At 52.9% G+C, this 17,548-nt stretch overlaps 6 protein-coding genes across 6 annotated transcripts; 3 read left to right on the top strand and 3 right to left on the bottom strand.

Annotated features, from left to right (window-relative positions):
* Window positions 1–2,500: 2,500 nt before the first annotated feature.
* Window positions 2,501–3,510, bottom strand: J4E79_002591 (uncharacterized protein; the record flags this gene model as incomplete). Its single annotated transcript, XM_049351489.1, has 3 exons — window positions 2,501–2,613; window positions 2,668–3,310; window positions 3,364–3,510. The coding sequence occupies 3 exons, from the start codon at window positions 3,508–3,510 to the stop codon at window positions 2,501–2,503; spliced, it is 903 nt and encodes a 300-aa protein (XP_049214127.1).
* A 1,403-nt stretch (window positions 3,511–4,913) lies between these two features.
* Window positions 4,914–5,932, bottom strand: J4E79_002590 (uncharacterized protein; the record flags this gene model as incomplete). Its single annotated transcript, XM_049351488.1, has 3 exons — window positions 4,914–5,157; window positions 5,209–5,592; window positions 5,640–5,932. 3 exons carry the CDS (start codon window positions 5,930–5,932, stop codon window positions 4,914–4,916), a joined length of 921 nt encoding a protein of 306 aa, XP_049214126.1.
* Window positions 5,933–7,297: 1,365 nt separating this feature from the next.
* J4E79_002589 (uncharacterized protein) lies at window positions 7,298–8,818 on the top strand (the record flags this gene model as incomplete). The annotated part of the gene is made up of 1 exon (XM_049351487.1): window positions 7,298–8,818. One exon carries the CDS (start codon window positions 7,298–7,300, stop codon window positions 8,816–8,818), a length of 1,521 nt encoding a protein of 506 aa, XP_049214125.1.
* A 439-nt stretch (window positions 8,819–9,257) lies between these two features.
* On the top strand, window positions 9,258–9,695 carry J4E79_002588 (uncharacterized protein; the record flags this gene model as incomplete). The annotated part of the gene is made up of 2 exons (XM_049351486.1): window positions 9,258–9,360; window positions 9,421–9,695. 2 exons carry the CDS (start codon window positions 9,258–9,260, stop codon window positions 9,693–9,695), a joined length of 378 nt encoding a protein of 125 aa, XP_049214124.1.
* A 316-nt stretch (window positions 9,696–10,011) lies between these two features.
* Window positions 10,012–11,595, bottom strand: J4E79_002587 (uncharacterized protein; the record flags this gene model as incomplete). Its single annotated transcript, XM_049351485.1, has 1 exon — window positions 10,012–11,595. The coding sequence occupies one exon, from the start codon at window positions 11,593–11,595 to the stop codon at window positions 10,012–10,014; it is 1,584 nt and encodes a 527-aa protein (XP_049214123.1).
* Window positions 11,596–14,654: 3,059 nt separating this feature from the next.
* J4E79_002586 (uncharacterized protein) lies at window positions 14,655–16,540 on the top strand (the record flags this gene model as incomplete). Its single annotated transcript, XM_049351484.1, has 3 exons — window positions 14,655–15,195; window positions 15,258–16,297; window positions 16,361–16,540. 3 exons carry the CDS (start codon window positions 14,655–14,657, stop codon window positions 16,538–16,540), a joined length of 1,761 nt encoding a protein of 586 aa, XP_049214122.1.
* Window positions 16,541–17,548: the final 1,008 nt, after the last annotated feature.

Here is a 17,548-nt window from a genome sequence, read left to right as displayed (position 1 = left end):
AACAGCCTGTCGCGCTGGCACTCGCGCGACGTTTCAGGGAACTAGATAAGAGAAGCTGCGTGACTATCGTCAAAGCGAATGGCTGTTGGGAGCGTATGATGCTGTAGTCGTCATTTCTGGGGTTGCACTCACCGGCCTTGGAGGGAGCCCGGTCTATCGTGATCGTGATGAAGAAATGCCAGGGGTCAGCCAGTAGACACGCGTCGGATAGCAGGCTCTTGTTCCGCCAATCATACTCGTGCCTTTGACGCATCTGAGGTGACCATCGCTGCGTTGTAACAATAGCCTCAACTCAAGCTAAGGTTGGACTCAAACCGGTGAATGCAAGTTCAATAATCTGCCGCACCGATCATGTGTCGGCATGTTGTCTCTTCTATGGCGGCGTGTAGTTCCTAGATATCGCAAACGACTTGAGCAATGCCTGCATACCAACCTTCCCGATCCAGCGGTGAGTACGCGGAACAGTCTCCCCCCTGACCCAGCAGGACGTTGACGGACCGGTCCCTGGACACGTAGTGTACGTCTCATATCTTCACGTTCCACGAACGCCCAGGTACTGATCGCATTCCCGATAAGCAGATGAAGCGGCACATCCTTAGTGCGGTAGTCGTTCCGTCTACCAGGAAATGCCGCAGACGGCAATCAGAACTACGCTAAGTTTCACCGCTTCTTTTCTTTTGCGATCCAATCAGCACCTGGGTGCTCCGATATATCTTTGAAGACAGCGCCGTTGCGTCAGAAGGTCGCAAGTGTCAACACTGTTCCACAGCTAATGCTGTGGCCGACTCGTTGGGTTGTGGAATACGCATCAGGGAGTCCGCACTAAATTCGTGGAAACTAGACAACCACGTCTTCCCTCATCGGAAGATGACCGAGTCGTCACAGTCATGAGACTAGTCGGAGGAGAAAGAACCACCCTCTGCTCGGCTAGCCATGATAGCTCATATCATCACCGTCAAGAGCTCTGTACAACATAGGAATCGTTCCAATGTCAGGCCATATTTCGCACATGCCACCCGACAAAGCATGTCTCGGGTACGAGGTCCTTGGAACCTTTGTCCTGGTTCTTTGCGCGACGCCGGGTGAACGGAGGGCACAAAATGCACGCTTACGCAGTTGAAATCTGGTATGTTTGCAACCGAATCTGGGTGAGCGCATTGAAAACGTGCACATGACATGAAGAATCTGCTTTTGGATCGACACCGACGTAATGATGCCACAACGCGTTGACAGTACTTTTGTAAAACAAGCGCGTACAAGTCACCGCGGTGACTAAGCCTTGCAATATAGAGGGGGTATCGTAAGTGATGATGATCACACGAAATGTAGACTCGAGTTACTGATCCCTGACCCCCCGTTTATCTCTGGTCCGGCGTCACCGGTCCACGTTACGATGCTGCTATCCGCTAGCGAAGAGATCGATGGAGCGACTTGATGAAAAAGAAGAGGAAATGTAACGTTCGCGCCGCGAGAAGCTCTGAGGCGAAGTCAAAACCTGATGCTGCTGTGACCTGCAGCGTGGCGGCAACATGGCCGTGAACGTGGCTGTTGGAGCTCGGGAAAATTTACCGAACTAACGACAGCGCTTGCTAAAGCATCGATGCAGACGTGTAAGCCTCAAACGAACCCTGATGGCACGACTTGATGACAATGTACAACAAAGGAGAGAATACAGCGTTACCACAGCGCACATAAACCGAACACGCGTCGACGGGCCGCATAAAAGCGAACTGCGAGAGGTCTTCCCGACATTTCGACAGTGCAGCAACAACAAAAGCATGTCTCAAACGGGGAAGGAGGCTTGATAAATAGAGACTGCCGTTGATGTTGTTCCACAGGGGATGCGTGATGAACCTTCGATAATCGACGTCATAAGGTCACGCCTTCGCGTCGAAGAGAGTAACACAGGGACCTGTACTTCTGCAGGAAGGACCTCGATTCGAAGTGCCTCTCATGGGTGTCGCGAGGTCGTACGCGGTCCATGCGTTCTGTGCCTCGGAGAAGGCAGCTTTCTGGTTCCGTTTTCGGACTGCTGATCGATACCACGTCATGCATCAGGCATGTTACTGGGAAGAAAGCCTCACGGAACGCTTGAGGGGACGTAGAGCTGTTGTGGTGATTGAGGCCACGCCCGAAGGCAGGAGGGAAGGAGGTTGGGGCGGAAGCGGGGCCCACTTATTAGGTAAGCATAGTGGATCTTAGCTCGTACAGCGTCATGGCCATCACCGCAGACAGAACTTCCACATCGCAACCGTATCAATATGGCTGGTACCTGTGATCTAAGCCATGCTGGAGAACTGCCTCGAAAATCATGTGTCGCCATTCCACGATGACCCAGCATCCCTTACAAAGCGCGAACCGCTCTAGCATACCCGACCCGCGATCGATCGGCTCGCAAACGCACCACTGTTCCTGACTACACGAACACTTCCTTGTTCTTCACATGTTTCTCACCTTTTTCCGCCTCTCCGTCCGTCGCGTCGACCTCGCGATGCTCTAGTCACGCGGACCACGGATGACCTTCCGGACCGAGCTTCGCGTTTAGAAATCCAAGCTTGAGCAGCTTCTGCTCGCTGATCTCCTGCTTACGCGCCTCCATCTCGTCGACATCCCCTGGAAAATATCAGCAGTCGTAGATAAAGAGTTGGAGTAGAATGAGATACGTACAGTTGACGCTGAGGAATGAGCCCTTCAGGTAGTCGGCCTTGGGCTGCGCAAGGTACAGCGATAAGCCGCCCGTCTGGATACCCTTGTCGTGCGCAAACGGCGTGAGTTGGTCGACGACCATACCGCGCTTTGACTCGGTCGCAGCGACGATACCAGGGTGCACGGTGAAGACGCGAAGATTAGGCTTCTCGGCGTCCAGGTACTCGGCCAACTTGAGCAGCGCCATCTTGCTGCCTGAGTAGGCGCTCATGCCGGGAACTGTGAAGGACGAGCCAAGCGTGTTCAGCAGGATGAGGGTACCGAACTCAACGGCCTTGAGGTAGTAGTATGCGAGAATATACGAGCCCTTGACGTTCACCTCGTAGTCGCTGAACCAAGCGCTAGGTTCGAGGTCGCCGACAGGTCCGCCCACCATACTACCCGCGGCATGGACCACGACGTCAACGGTGCCAAAGGCATCGGTCGCCTTCTTGAACAGGTTCTGGACTTCGGCCTCGTTGGTCAAGTCGGCGGTGGCACTGAGGACCTTGGTCTCGGGGTTGAGGGACGCGATGGCGCTGGCAGGCTCTGCCAACAGATCTTTGTTACGGCCGACAAGCACGATGCCCTTGGCGCCGGCTATAGCCCAGGCACGAGCCACTTCCTATTCGTTGGCGTCAGCATCCATCTCGCGCGATCGACAACGGATCGTCTTACGCCTCCTAAACCGCCTGTAGCGCCCGTGACCAGGATGGTCTTGCCTTTGGCGCTGAGAGTGGGGTTCTTGGGGTCGATGGCCGGGTACACATCGCGCTTGAGCGACTTGGTGAGCTGGAACGGGGTCGTGAAGGCGTTGGCGTCCATGGTGAGGACGGAAAGGTTGCGTTCGAGCAACAGCGGCAGAGAAAGTGGTAAGAGGAAAAGCTATTTGAGTGATTGAAAAGTGTAAAGCGTAGGGATTTGGACTGTTGTTGTTGCGATTATGTGTGCAGCAGCGACCATCGACAGCCTCAAGTATTTGCGGCGTCAGCCTTGTGCAATGCACCACCAGGCACAGTCGAGCAACGTGCATACTGTATTATCTCAGCTGTGATGCGATCCAGGGACTGATTTACAAGCAGCAGACGCGCAGCGAAGACCGACACCGAATTGTATTTCAAAGCATGACTCGGGTCCCGCGCTAGAACCCCCCTAGTTGACGCGTGATCATTTGCTTTCTAAGTTTGCGAAGCCGCCAGTATGTTACTGACTGCACGAGCATTTCTTTAGTATACTGACGCGTCGTCAGACTTCATTCGCTCTCTAGTACCGTTCAAATCGCTTTGCGAAACTTTACAGTATTGCCCTAGGTGCGCGTCCAGCCCCGTCTACATTCCTTCACGGTCACCTTTCCGCCTTCATTCACATGTTGGGACGAGTACCATCGCAAAGCATGCATTCTACATGGCCACTGGAAATCGACTCTTCGCGCGGATAGCTGGCCCGAATTTGAAGAATACAAATGGGATCGGTACCATAACCAGACACAGGAAGCCCAGAAGAGACGTCGCCCAGCCGATCCCGAGAGCATCATACACTGAGTTAGATGTTAGCTTGTCCAAGGCTCCAGACATTGCTATCGGCTGGTTCCACATTTGATGACGTACTCTGCACGGTAAAGAGGGGAAAGACAGCCCCAAGCGTGTACCTGACGATTCCATTCGCCGCTATAGCTGACGCGCCGTTCATCGCACCGTATACATCCGCAAGATAGAGCGCAGAAGAGGTCTAGAGATCAGGCTGTTAGTGCTAATTGAACATGAACTCGACCTTCGCAACTTACGAAAACACAGATATTGCCCCATGCAAAAGGTATAACTCCCACCACAGTGGGAGCCCAATGAACGCCCTTATCAGCACACCAGCCAAACCAGAAGAGACCAATGACCATACCCCAACTACCAAGCATTGCGCTATATAATCGATGTTCCGGGTCAGCGTTCGGGTTGCCTTTCAAGGTGGCCTGCTGATGTTTTTTCATGTAGATCATGCGGTCTACGACAATGGTAGTCATACCTCCAACAAACACGCCAATACTGATGGGAATAAATGTGAGCCCAGACTGAGACGGCGTAAAGGAGTATGGCGGACGTGAGAAGACGTAAGGGAAAGCTGCAAAGAAGAGAAACAGCACCGCAAATGCGAAACCTGTGTAGAGCGAGACGAAGAACACTACAGGCTGTGCATATTTAGCTCAAGCATGGACAAAGATGCACGGGGGCTTGCAATCATACCTCTGTTGAGAGCATGTGAAGGGGCCGAATGAACCTCAGAACGATCTCGCTCTTGATATCTCCATTTTCTTGTTTCTTTTGCACTCCGTTCTCCTTCATTCGCCTCTTCAAGATGATAGGCTTGTAAGTCTCATCCATTGGTATAGATGTGGCATACACAGCCACCGCAAGGAAAAGAATGGACCATTGCGTCCACGGCCAAGTCTTGTACTGCGCCACGAACCCTCCAACCACGGGTCTGTTATCACGTCAACATCTAGTAGAGCAATAGACTCTGGACGATACATACCCAATGGACGGCCCAGCGAAAGGAGCCATCAAGTAGAAACTCGTGGCCAAGGCGCGCTTATGCGGTGGGAACAAATCGGCATTCGTTCCAGCACCAACAGCAAGTGCTGGACTTCCAAACAATCCTGCGAAGAATCGACACACGACCAGGCCCGCGTATGTTTTCGAGAAGCCTGCGCCGAGAGTAAACAGCATGAATATAGGGAAGAACACCAGATAGACAGCTTTTCGGCCTTTTCTTTCGCTAAGTGGTGCAGTGACGATTGGACCAAACGCGAGTCCGAGCGTGTAAAGCGTTATGCCGATGAGCGCAGCCGTGCGCGATACGTCGAAGTCACGCATGACGTCTGCGAGCGCGGGTGTATACACTGATGTTCCAAAGGTGCTGAGCCGTCAGTACTTGCTGGTGTTACGCGCTATCTTGCGACTTACACAGTGAATCCAAAGAGGGCTGGTATCATCGTATGATAAGCCAACTTCCATGAAGACCAGTTGTGCGGGTTCTCAGGGTCGTCCGGACCATCCCAGTTCATCGGGTCGACGGGGCTGGTGAACGATCCATCCTCGCTAGCCGGCCGTTCACTACAGCGTCGTTCATCCTCGAATTTGGCGGGTTGGCATGGAGATTGATGTTCAGGGTCGGGCTTTTCTCCGTTGTTTCCAGCAATGACAGTCTCGGTCTCATGGATCAATGTCGCATGTCCATTCTGGCAATCGTGGTTCATGCTAGGAGTATGGTGAGTTAAGTCAGGGTGCTGTGGAAGGCACCAGGGATATCCTCCGCTATACTTCACAACGAGAGGATATGTGCTGTATATACCCGGCGCTTGTCCCCGCACACGTTCAGAGTTACGGCCGAGAGCAAGCGCGGCGCACTACCAAGTCTGCCATATTGAGTTACTCGCATCCCCTACGAAACTGCCATGAAGTGAAGAAGAGCTGAGCTGTAAAGGAGTGCGCAGTTCTGATTGGCTGATTGTGAGGCGACCCGAGGCTCGGTATTGGGTTTACTGATCACAGATCCTACATTAAACGGTGGCTTCCAAGGTTGCTCACGTGACGAGGCGCGCGAGGTCTCGGGAAGGCATAGCATCGCGTAGTACATATCTGAGCCTGGTAGCTTCGGGACCGGGCCAATGTTTGCGAAAGCGAAGTGGGATGTCTGCGTCTAGAGGAGGGAAGGAGAAGAATACCGTGATGACGTCAGCCAGCTTGGCAAAATGCCGATCAGCTTCAGCTTCAGCTTCAACACTCATTCATCCCAAGCTGAGCATATCTTGGATATCTTCGTCGCGTCTAGATATTCTTGATCTCGTTTACGATTTTCTATTGCTGCTTAGTGCAGTAGTCTGGCAAGCGCGAACGCACACAGAACGACATCCGTTGTTGTGGGAAGGGGCTGGAGACGCCGCGTTCGCGACAACCTGACCGCGACCTTTATATCAGCTCTTCTTCGCATCGGCTGAGGCTCGACAAAACAAGGAGAGAATGCACCCTAGCGGGTTGCAAGAAACTCGAACAGCTTGCGACACGTTTACTTCTTCACAAAGGTCGCGATCCAGCTATGAGGACGCCTCCAGCTGCCGCGGCCTTCTTATCGTTCGGATATCGACTGTCACGCTGTGATATTGCAACTTGATCCAGGATGATAGGACAGAAACTGCGTAGTCCAATCAGCTTCACGATGCTGACACGAAATAGTATCGTAGGGGTCATCGGCTGCAAACTCGCCTGCGGTCGTGTCGCGTTTCGGTACCACTGAAAGCCAGGTCTCCGCACACACATCGCCATGGATCATACAGGCCCCCATCGCGACAACGAGTATATCGACCTGGTGCAGACGACTACAATAAATCTGAGCTAATCCTTACAAGTGGATGAAAGGGTTGTGGACGCACGTGCATTTCCCCTTGAATCCATGGTTGAGTGTTCTTCAATACTAGGCACCCATTCTAACCAGAACGCTCCACCATATCTCATAACTGTGTCAACTCTAGTGTCAACACCATACGTCCACATTCTTTCACATCAGCCAGTGAATTCCTCCAATTCTCAGAATCCCCCAGTCACTCCTACATACAGCGAACATAATGGGTTCAAAGCGCAAACACCAAGCCGAGAAGGACTGCGCGCCTTCGCAGAAGCCCAGAAAGCGCAGTCGTCGCGGCGTTCAGGAGACACGTGCAGTTTCCCAGAATGAAGGCAATCACGATAGGGGTGTCAGGCACTGTCGCGGTGAGGACATGCGACTTCCGCACCCAAAGCGCGGGCATAAGAAGCCCACGAATATCGTCGCAGAGCTTGCAAACCTTGCCGACTACAACGCACCTCCCGTAAAGCGATCGCGTAAGGATACCGTAGCTCAACTTACCGACGATGAAATGCCCAGGGCCAGGTCCAGCCGCAATCGTGTTCGCGACTTACGAACTTCAGGGTCGACCGCTCAGTCTGCCCATTTGGGCGAAAAGCTTCGTGTGCAGGGTGCGCGCATCACCAAATCAACAACCACAGGTGCACACCGAAGGAAAACAAGTCTCGAAGAGAAAGTCAGAGCAGAGGCTGATAGATTGGGTCGTTGGCTTGGTTGGGTATCAGAAGAAGAGAAGGATGACGAGAGCGATGATGAAGATGAATATGTGCCGCGCTCACATTCTCGTCGATATCCACCAAAGAAGCCAGGTACTCAGAATGCGCCCTGGAGTGATCTACCGGGTGAAGTCCGCAATTTGATATATCAATACGCCATGACCGACGAAGAGAAGAAGATTTTGAACGTTCGCCACTACCCCGAAGGCGTACCTCGACGCTCTGTTCGTGGCATAGCTTGTCCGACCAACTTCGCGCATTCATATTGGGGCTTCACTCAAATCTGCCGCCAGATTCGGAATGAGTTTACCCCTTGGCTTCTAGAGAAGCGTCGAGTCCGCACCGCGCTTGAGACCATCAACGACTACGTCAACATCTTCCATCGACCAGATAAAGACGGCGAGGTGGTAGGATGGGTGGAGCCCATCTGCTGCGGCGCACCACTCCCTCAACATGGTGTTGATATTCTCTCCTTGTTGAAGCTTCGGGAACCCAGTTCAAGATTTCATCTTCAGCTGACTCCAACAACTATAAGCGAAGCTCTAGACGCCTTGATCATGCCCACCGATCCGGATGACTTCGACGAGCTGAAGATCATGCGGGACATGGCAAGAACGTTTCGCACTTGGTCACAGGATAATGTTATCAGCTTGATAGGCCTAGATGGCATCAATATCACCTCGGTACCCAAAGGATTGAACACTATCACCAGTACCACTGAAGACGAAGATGATGCGCAGCATGAGATTCTGATCAAGTTCATCATGAGACCAGGCCAAACGGAAAAAGCTCCTGATAAATACCGCCTACATTGTCTTAACAAGATTATCTTCGCCTCTGAGCTCTCGAAAAAGACCGGTGTGAAGCTGAAGGCTTGTTTCGACACTGGCGTCGCGAAGTGGAAGGTTCGGCGCATTGGGGTTGTCGACACGTGCTGGACAGCACGAGCTGGTGGCAGCAAGATTTCCCGTCGTTTGATGAAGTACTGTTATTCTCCTGGCTACAAAGGAGAAAGCTTGGACTGAGCTTGAGATAACGCCTGCCATCACTTTTTCGGACACCTACGAGAGGAGCTTGAGGAAGTTCACAGCAAAATTTTCTCGGCTTTTGAAGAATGCAAACAATTCTGCAACGTCCAACGAATCATTTGTGCGCCGTTTATTGACTACAGCGATATCACAAAAGAACTATCACAGCTCATGGGATACGTGAGGCGCTACTGTTGAGTTCCTCAACGCATCAAGCTTGCTCATACATCATGCGCGTGCTGTCCGCATAGCTGTCGGTGCAACAGCGCATCCTTGACGCGTCCCACACGCGACAGCTTATACATCGAACAACGTATAGACGCTGCTTCGCTCGGGTTATTTTCCATCATATCATATATACATATAAATTTATGCATTACATCCGCCCATAGTCTTCTTCATCTAACCATCGTTAACGTATCAAACTCAACCAAGCATGTTTCCCAACCAGCCACCTCAGCCCCCAAGAAACGGCCAAGACCAAGCTCAGCAGCCCGGACAACCCGTCTTCCAAGTCATAGTAACACCAACAGGGCAGCGTGTGTTAGTACCTTACCCTCTCCCAGATCAAGTATGTATACCGCAAGGACCAATGCCAGGACCAGCACCAGCAGCGACACAAGCCCAGCCGTGGTGGATGCCCGCGCCGCCCATGCCTGTTCAGAGTGACCACGGCGCACACCCTCAAGAGCCGCCTGAACAGCCGCCCCAACCACAACCGCTTCTCGTGGCACCATTACCCGACCCTACACAAGATCCTAATAATCCTGCCACCCTGCCAAGTGACTACTTCACTTATCGCGACGCGGGATGGAGTGATGAGGCGTTGGCGGAGCTGCAGAGGAAGCATAGGGAAGCAAGAAGAAAGAAGTAAGTACACGGCGCAAACGAGATCAGAGGTGATACACCACGGGCTAGGTTTTGCAATACATGAAGTGTGATATATAGCGAGTGTATTTAGGTAGAGCTTGAGGCTGCTTCGGTAGTTGGGGGGCCGCATCGCGCAGATCCATCAATGATATATGTAAGACGCTCAAATGAACTAAATATGGGTTTTTTGCACCCGAAACATGGGACTAGGAGAGCTAGTCATGAGTCAAATGACTGAATCGCTTGCGCTATGTGCGTCGGATGATTGAGCATAAATGAGCGGGCCATTAGTTGCACACATGTGAGCTGTTACCCTATGCTCAGTCGCTCGATGTGACTTCGAGCTCCTTAAGCTCAGTCGTCCTTTCTCGACGCAACTTCGTCCTCTTGATACCGAACGAGATCAAAAGTCCAATGGCACCCACAATCGTCATGAGAATCCAGGTCCCTCTCAGCGCGCTCATGAAGCTATAGCGGACTATACTCTTCTGGAACTCAGTGAGGCCAGTGATAGCGGCGCTTTGAGATATCGCTTCGCCCCCAGTGAGGTTAAGAGCAACATCTTCTACGATGCCACTGTCGACAATCTTCTCGTAGTGTGGCGCCATGAGGAGTTGGAATACCACTTGGCCGATAACTAGACCGATGGCACCAAATATTGCACGTACAAATCCAAAAGCCGCAGTACCGGCCGCGATATCCGCCTCTTGTATGCGCGTTTGTAGAGCAATGAGCGGCGCGCCAAAGTTGGGCCCGAAACCCAGGCCGATAATGACCATGAATGCGACGATAGTTCCAAGACTTGGCGCGGTGCCGAGCGAGATGAGAAGGCCGACACCGAGCGTCATAACAAACAGACCCACTTGCAGTACTTCTAGGAAACGCCCAGTCTTCTCTATGACATGACCAGAAGCGAATGAAACAAGTGCCAAAGGTATCGCGACGGCGAGCATACATACGCCTGTGATCTCTGGTTGGAGCCCGAGCACGATCTGGAAGTACAAGGGTAGGAAGTAAGCGACCGAGGTAAAGACCACAGTGTCGCATGCGCATACGGCCAGTGCGCTGAGGTTGCTGATGTCCTTGAAGATGCGCAGTGGCATGATAGGGCTGCCGCCATGTTGTGCCACCCAGTGTTGCGAGAAAGGGAAGGCGACGTAAGCGAGTGATCCAAACAGCAAGCACGTGATGACTCCTGCGTTCGAGTAGGAGCTAATGCCACCTACTTGGAGGCCTACTAGCAGAAGTATAGTAGCCGTGATTATCGTGACCGTCCCCAGCCAGTCCATAGCCGCGAGTCCTGTTTTAAAGGGCGTTCGTGGGTTGTGTAGGTGTAGCGTAAGATACAACACTAAGATCGCTAGCGAGATGATGGGTATGTTGATGTAAAAGCACCACGTCCAATGGAGACGTTGTGCAAAGACGCCGCCAAGTACCGGGCCCAGAGCAGAGGCGACGGCCCATACAGCACCAACAGTACCCATGTAGAAGGACCGATCCCGGATGGTGAAGAGGTCGCTGACGCATACGTGAACCAGTACCACCACCCCACCGCCGCCGAGACCCTGAACGACACGACCGAAAATGAGCATAACGGCATTCACACTGACGGCGCACAAGATGCTGCCGCCAAGGAAAATGGCGTTGGCTGCCAGGATTACTGGCTTTCGTCCGAAAATGTCCGAGAGCTTCCCCCAGAACGGGACTGATGAAGCGTTGGCGAGAAGGTAGGATGATCCTATCCAGGCGTAAAGGGAATCTGGGATGTGGAAGGACTGGGAGATCGTGGGCAAAGCGGTTGGGATGAGCACAGTGTCGAGTGCTACTAGAAAGATCGATAGACTGAGGGCGATGAAAGCCGCCAGTACGTGGGTCGGAGCACTGGTCTTTCCATTCGAGGCCATCTTGGCTCCTGTGAAGGACTTGAATAGTTAATTTGAAAGGTTTTTTGTCGCGGTGGTAGTTGCTCACCTTAATCGATTCTGATGACGCGGTGATGTCAGTGCCAGCCGACATGTTTGGAAAGCACTCCTCGTTGAGGGTCGTCATCCTGCCAGATTCGCCGGACCCCACCGTCATAAAGATATGTGCAGGCAAGAACTATGAAGAGTCTATGACGACAGACGACAGAAAGCTGCAATCGCACACTTGTCGAATGGAAATAATGCCGAGGTGATATGTGAGCTTTGGCGTGGCTTTTGACCCTTTATACCGCGACGCTGACGCATATGATAAAGAAGCCACATTTGACAAGTCTATCGTCACTCTCTGGGCCCCTCTTAGCCGATGGGTATACGGGTTACATCCATGCGTTTGCATGCGTCGGGGGCATTAGCCCGTAGTGTATACTTTTGTAGTACATGCAGGCTGCGATTGGAGATCCCTGGCTGAGCTGGATCTTAGTAGAAGAGGTGGCTTGCTGTCGGTATACTTGTCCAGCACCTAACAAAGATCCCGGAACATCGGTTAGTGAACAGCATCGCCACCTAGTCCATGCGGAACGTGTAGTATTAAGTCTGCACGGTCCTGGTTGGGCTGGATCTGCGACTACATGTGGGGACCCCGCGTATTATTTCAGGGAAGTAGCTATGCATACGCGAGAGCTAATCGGGCTGAGGCAATTGGAGGCAGCGGCAAGCAGCCGATCCTGCATGCTACTGATGCGGTACTGATCAGCAGCTTTCACGTGGTGGGGTTTCCACATCTAGAAATCGAACAACCATCGTGGAAATTGAGTATCGTCCTGCTGGTACCTTTGATACCATTCTCGTCAAATTCAGAAGTGCTGATATGCCGAGACTGGTAATACACTCTCTTGTAGGACAGCTGCCAATCTGAAGACCGCCTAAGTGTATAGTGGGGACAAGTCAAATAAGACGAGCGTAACGTGAGCCTTTGCGCTTTGCGCTGAAACTTAGCAAATGATCTATCGACAACAAGTCGAACGTTTTGGGCTGCACTGAGTTGACAATTGCACAAGGTTGCCAATGCTTGTGTTCCTCGGATATGTCGTGTAAATCAGTCCTTTCCGCATGAAGCCGGCGTCAACGCAGCTGTGTCAATCGGGGCTCACGGGCTGCACTTCTCCGGGCATCTGGCAATAGTCTTAGTGCGAGATCCACCGGCTCACGTATAATACGCGACACGTATGTGCCCATATTCACGTGTTTGCGTCTCCTGAACGAACCCTATGCGCGAAGACTGCTGTAGAACGTGTTGCAACTTAAGCACATAAACTTGACCCTCTGTTGTGCTTGACGTTGAAACAGCGGAACGATGCTCTCCGGGAACGATGGTGCAGGTACATTAATGCTCAGACTGAGCAGGTTCGATAGATCGTCAACGTCGACTTCTGATGCTCTCGTCTACAATGGATCAGTATCGATTGGGCGAATGGACACCACCAACCGTAGTCTCGGTGGCCAGCTGTAACCGGGGTCACGCTAGTGAAGATACAGTGCCATGCTAGCAAGCCAACAACATGATCCGTTTTTGACTACCCGCATCGTGGCTGTGGGAGATTGTTGGTGTGAAAGACCGGGGTAGGCGTGGACGGAGCAGAGACGTATTCTAGCGTCGTTTGGAGTCGGTCTGTCGCGTAAGAGATAGTAGCTGCCGATCTGCAGAAGATAAAATTCCGAGACATATGAGTTGTTCGTCCTCTGGCTGCTTCGTTTGCGAGTATGATAACAGTGCCGACGCGCTTCGGCGATGGATGTCGTGCAGGGTGGGCACCGTTCGGAATTGGACACGGGGTGTAGCCGCTCGTGCAGCGTGGCGGAGACCGGGGATGTGGTACTGGTAACACAAAGAACCTTTGAAGAGGCTTTGGACGATAACCCTTCGAGAGTCAGCACAAGCACACCCTGACTGTGCGCTCCCATGTGAGCGTCGGCCTATTCCGTCCATTTGGGGCTCTTCCGGAATCCTGCATCGACAAGGAACAAATTCACTTACGTCAGCCCTCGAATGTACTCAAGAAACTGCGAGGGAGATGGCCCGAGAAGCCCGGTGACAAAATGCGAGAGGTCGGCCGTGGATGACGACTACAAGGTTGCGCCATCGTTGGCGTTCACAGGCCCCATGGCACAGTGGGCCACCAAATATCGACTGATGCGTTCCGGTACATACAGCGACGCGCTCTGTTCGCATGTGGAATGGCGTTCATCAACCTTGGGAGCGTACCTAGGACCGCCATGGAGGACGTGAGGAGGTGGAGACATTCGATCTTTCGTACATAAGGGGTGAGAACGCGTCGGATGATGGTCCAGGGCGCGAAACGAACGAAAGCGCGTACTCGAATGGTTGTCAGCGGTGGTAACGCGCCTGTCTCGCGTTCCTTTGTCGGAGTCATGGCGATGTCGCGTTGCGATGTCGGTTCTGGGTTGCAACATGTGGGGCAGCTCCCTCGGCTTCGAAGGGCCGCCAAGCCCCAAAGGGCGGAAGTGCAGGTGCGGCGAGGAAAAAAATTGTTTATCATGCTGCCCCTTCCCCACTAGAGCGCTCTTACTTTCCAATAACCATGAGCCCAAACGCCATCACCAGCTGGGACAATAATCCCGCCACGCCGCTACGAAGACGCCGCCGCCGCCCACACTGAGAACTCGAGTTGAGAGTAGATGGACTGCTGCTGCATCTAGCGCCCAACGGCCATAGCATTATTCTTCCACCAGGATACCCCATTTTTGGAGAGACCTGCCGAAATCTTCAGGAACACCACCAGGCTACGTATGTCGTCACTTGTTCTCTTACCTGCCGCCTATTCAATGTCCCGATGATGATTTTGTCATATTATAAAGATGTTAGACTTGCGATACCCCTTGAGCGCACAACGACTTCCTGAGAGACTACCCCACTTACATATTCCGCGTCTTCCGAATTCTTACCGCAACTGACGCGTCTTAGTAGCATATAAACCCGAGTTTTTACTCCAGGCCTCCCCACACCCCGCCATCACGTCAAAATGTGCGGTATCATTGCTGTGATCCACGGCGATCCCAAGTCGCAATCGGCTTCGGTCGAGGTGCACGACGCCCTCTACCTCCTCCAACATCGCGGCCAAGACGCTGCCGGAATAGTCAGTTGCAGTGCTGGTGGTCGCTTCCACCAGTGCAAGGGCAACGGTATGGCGTCGCGTGTCTTCCAGGACGGCGCACGCGTGTCCGACCTCCCCGGCTTCATGGGCCTCGGCCACCTACGATACCCTACCGCCGGCAGCAGCGCGAACGCGGAGGCTCAGCCCTTCTACGTCAACAGCCCCTACGGTATCTGCATGACCCACAATGGCAACCTCATCAACGCGCCGGCACTGCGCCAGCGACTCGATCACGAGGCCCACAGGCACATCAACACCGAGAGCGATAGTGAGCTCATGCTCAACATCTTCGCCGACGAGCTCAACGAGACGGGCAAGGCGCGTATCAACGCCGACGACTGCTTTGCGGCGCTGGAGAGGATGTACAGGCTCTGCACTGGTGGATGGGCCTGCACGGCCATGCTTGCGGGTATGTCGATATCCAATGGTTTCTGCTATGCTGTCATCGTATAGATACTAACATTATCTCAGGATTCGGCCTCATCGGTTTCCGCGACCCGTACGGTATTCGGCCCATGGTGCTCGGCTCTCGCAAGTCGCAGGACGGCAAGAGCATGGATTACATGATGGCCTCGGAGAGCGTTGCGCTGGTCCAGTGCGGCTACAAGGACTTCTTCGACATCCTCCCCGGCCAAGCTGTCATCATCGAGAAGGGCAAGGAGCCTGTCTTCAGGCAAGTCGCCAAGCAAGAAGCGTATACCCCGGATATCTTCGAATACGTCTACTTCGCGCGACCCGACTCTGTCATTGACGGCATCGACGTGGATGAGAGCCGACGTAACATGGGCTTCACTCTCGCCGAGACCATCAAGAAGCAGCTTGGTCCCAAGACCATGGCTGAGATCGACGTGGTTATGCCCATTCCTGAGACTTCGATTACTTCTGCGTTATGCGTTGCTGAGGCTCTCGAAAAGCCATACGTACAAGGTTTCGTCAAGAACCGCTACATCTTCCGCACATTCATCATGCCATCGCAACAACTACGACAGAAGGGCGTCCGGGCCAAGCTGAATCCTATGAAGAAGAAGTTTGAAGGCAAGAACGTGCTGCTGGTTGATGACTCCATCGTTCGGGGTACTACGTCGCGTGAGATTGTCCTGATGGCCCGGGAAGCGGGTGCCAAGAAGGTCTACTTTACCTCGTGCGCACCGCCAATCACCAATGCCCACATCTACGGTATCGATCTGGCCTCTTCCTCGGAGCTGATCGCTCACCACCGCGACTCAGCAGCCATTGCTAAGCACATTGGCGCGGACGATGTCGTATACCAGAATCTTGAGGATCTCCAGAGCGCTTGCGCACGTCTCTCCCCGCGGGATCCCGCAACGCAAAAGTTCGAAGTCGGTGTCTTCTGCGGCAAATATGTCACCCCGGTCGACGCTGGCTATTTCGAGCATCTCGAGAGAATCCGCGGAGAGAGCCGCAAACAAAAGGTTATGGAGAAGGCACGAGAGGCTGTCGTACATGGTACAGCCAATCCTCAACAGGTGCGCATGGCTGCCAAAGGCGTTGTAAGTTGATCATTGAAAACATCGTTTGGCAAGACTCCCTGTGACTAATGCGTATTGTAACAGGAGGTTGACCAACATGGCAACGTCATCCCATCGGATGGCAATGGGCAACCCGATTGGCACCCGGCCAACGGTGTCAGCCAGACGTCCACGAGTGATGCGCTCGCTAACGGTAACGGGGAAGAGCGACGCGTTACCAGCAGCCAGGACATCAGCTTACACAACATGCACGATTACAACTGAGCAGCTACTCAATAGTTGTCAATCGTCGTTTTGCTACTGCAGCACGGATGACATTTTTTATTTAGACGATGATGATACACACGTACCAGGAAAAGTTACGAAAGAGATGATTGGGATACAGCGCGGGACTGCCAAGGCGTAGGAGGGGATTTGTGCTCTTCAGAGACTTTCCGAATGTAGATCTGAGTTCTTGGAGGCCTCAAGACTAGGGTCACGCTGAGATCGAGCATGCACCTTTGCTTATGCTCTCTCGCTTCAGGATACCAATACAACAGTCGTTTGCACAAGCCTTTTGGCCAGGCCTGTCAGCCGGGTCCTTCCGTCCCATTGGTGCACATTTGGTGGCCTCTTTGCACCAACACATGATATCCGTGCACCTTTTCTTACCGGCTGCATTGCATCAATTCACACATGCGCTTAACGTTTCCGAAGACATCACACATCACGTGGTTGACTACCCGCGTTGAGAGTTCCCGCCACGCGCACGAGCTATTGTAGACTGTACACGAGGCCGCCATCTCACAGTTGTTCCAAAGAAGGGAGAAGATGACGAATAAATTTTGCGCGCATCTGTTCGCTCAATACCGAGATGAGGTGTGGAGGGAGTTCACTCAATGCTGAGCTCATGTCTCACACATGGCGCCGCTCAGCCACCTACAACTGACGCATCCTCTCAAGAGAATGATTGCCCCGCGGACCGACCTCTTGCAGCAGCGGCCCGTAAGCCACTGAGCAACAGTCACATCGACACGAATCGCTCCTATTGACTTGTGTCCTAGTAAAGTTCTCGGCTAGCAGACTCCACATCGCCATACTCAGTGATCACACTGGTCAGCTTCGTGCTTACAAAATCGAAGCCACGGCGTCAGGTGTACGAGCAAACTTCCTCATACTGCCCCAAATCTCCAGTCCTTCGCACACTGTCCTGCCGTGAGGCATATATCTGCCTGTGTCCGGTCACTTGCATGGCAAGCCCATCAGACATGATGATGAATCACATTCGTATTC

This window comes from Alternaria viburni, assembly GCF_023758015.1.
Source record: "Alternaria viburni strain BMP 2772 chromosome Unknown scaffold_4, whole genome shotgun sequence".
NCBI lineage: Eukaryota > Fungi > Ascomycota > Dothideomycetes > Pleosporales > Pleosporaceae > Alternaria > Alternaria viburni.
The sequence above is the reverse complement of the archived record's forward strand: the minus strand, read 5'-3'. Positions and strand labels throughout refer to the sequence as shown.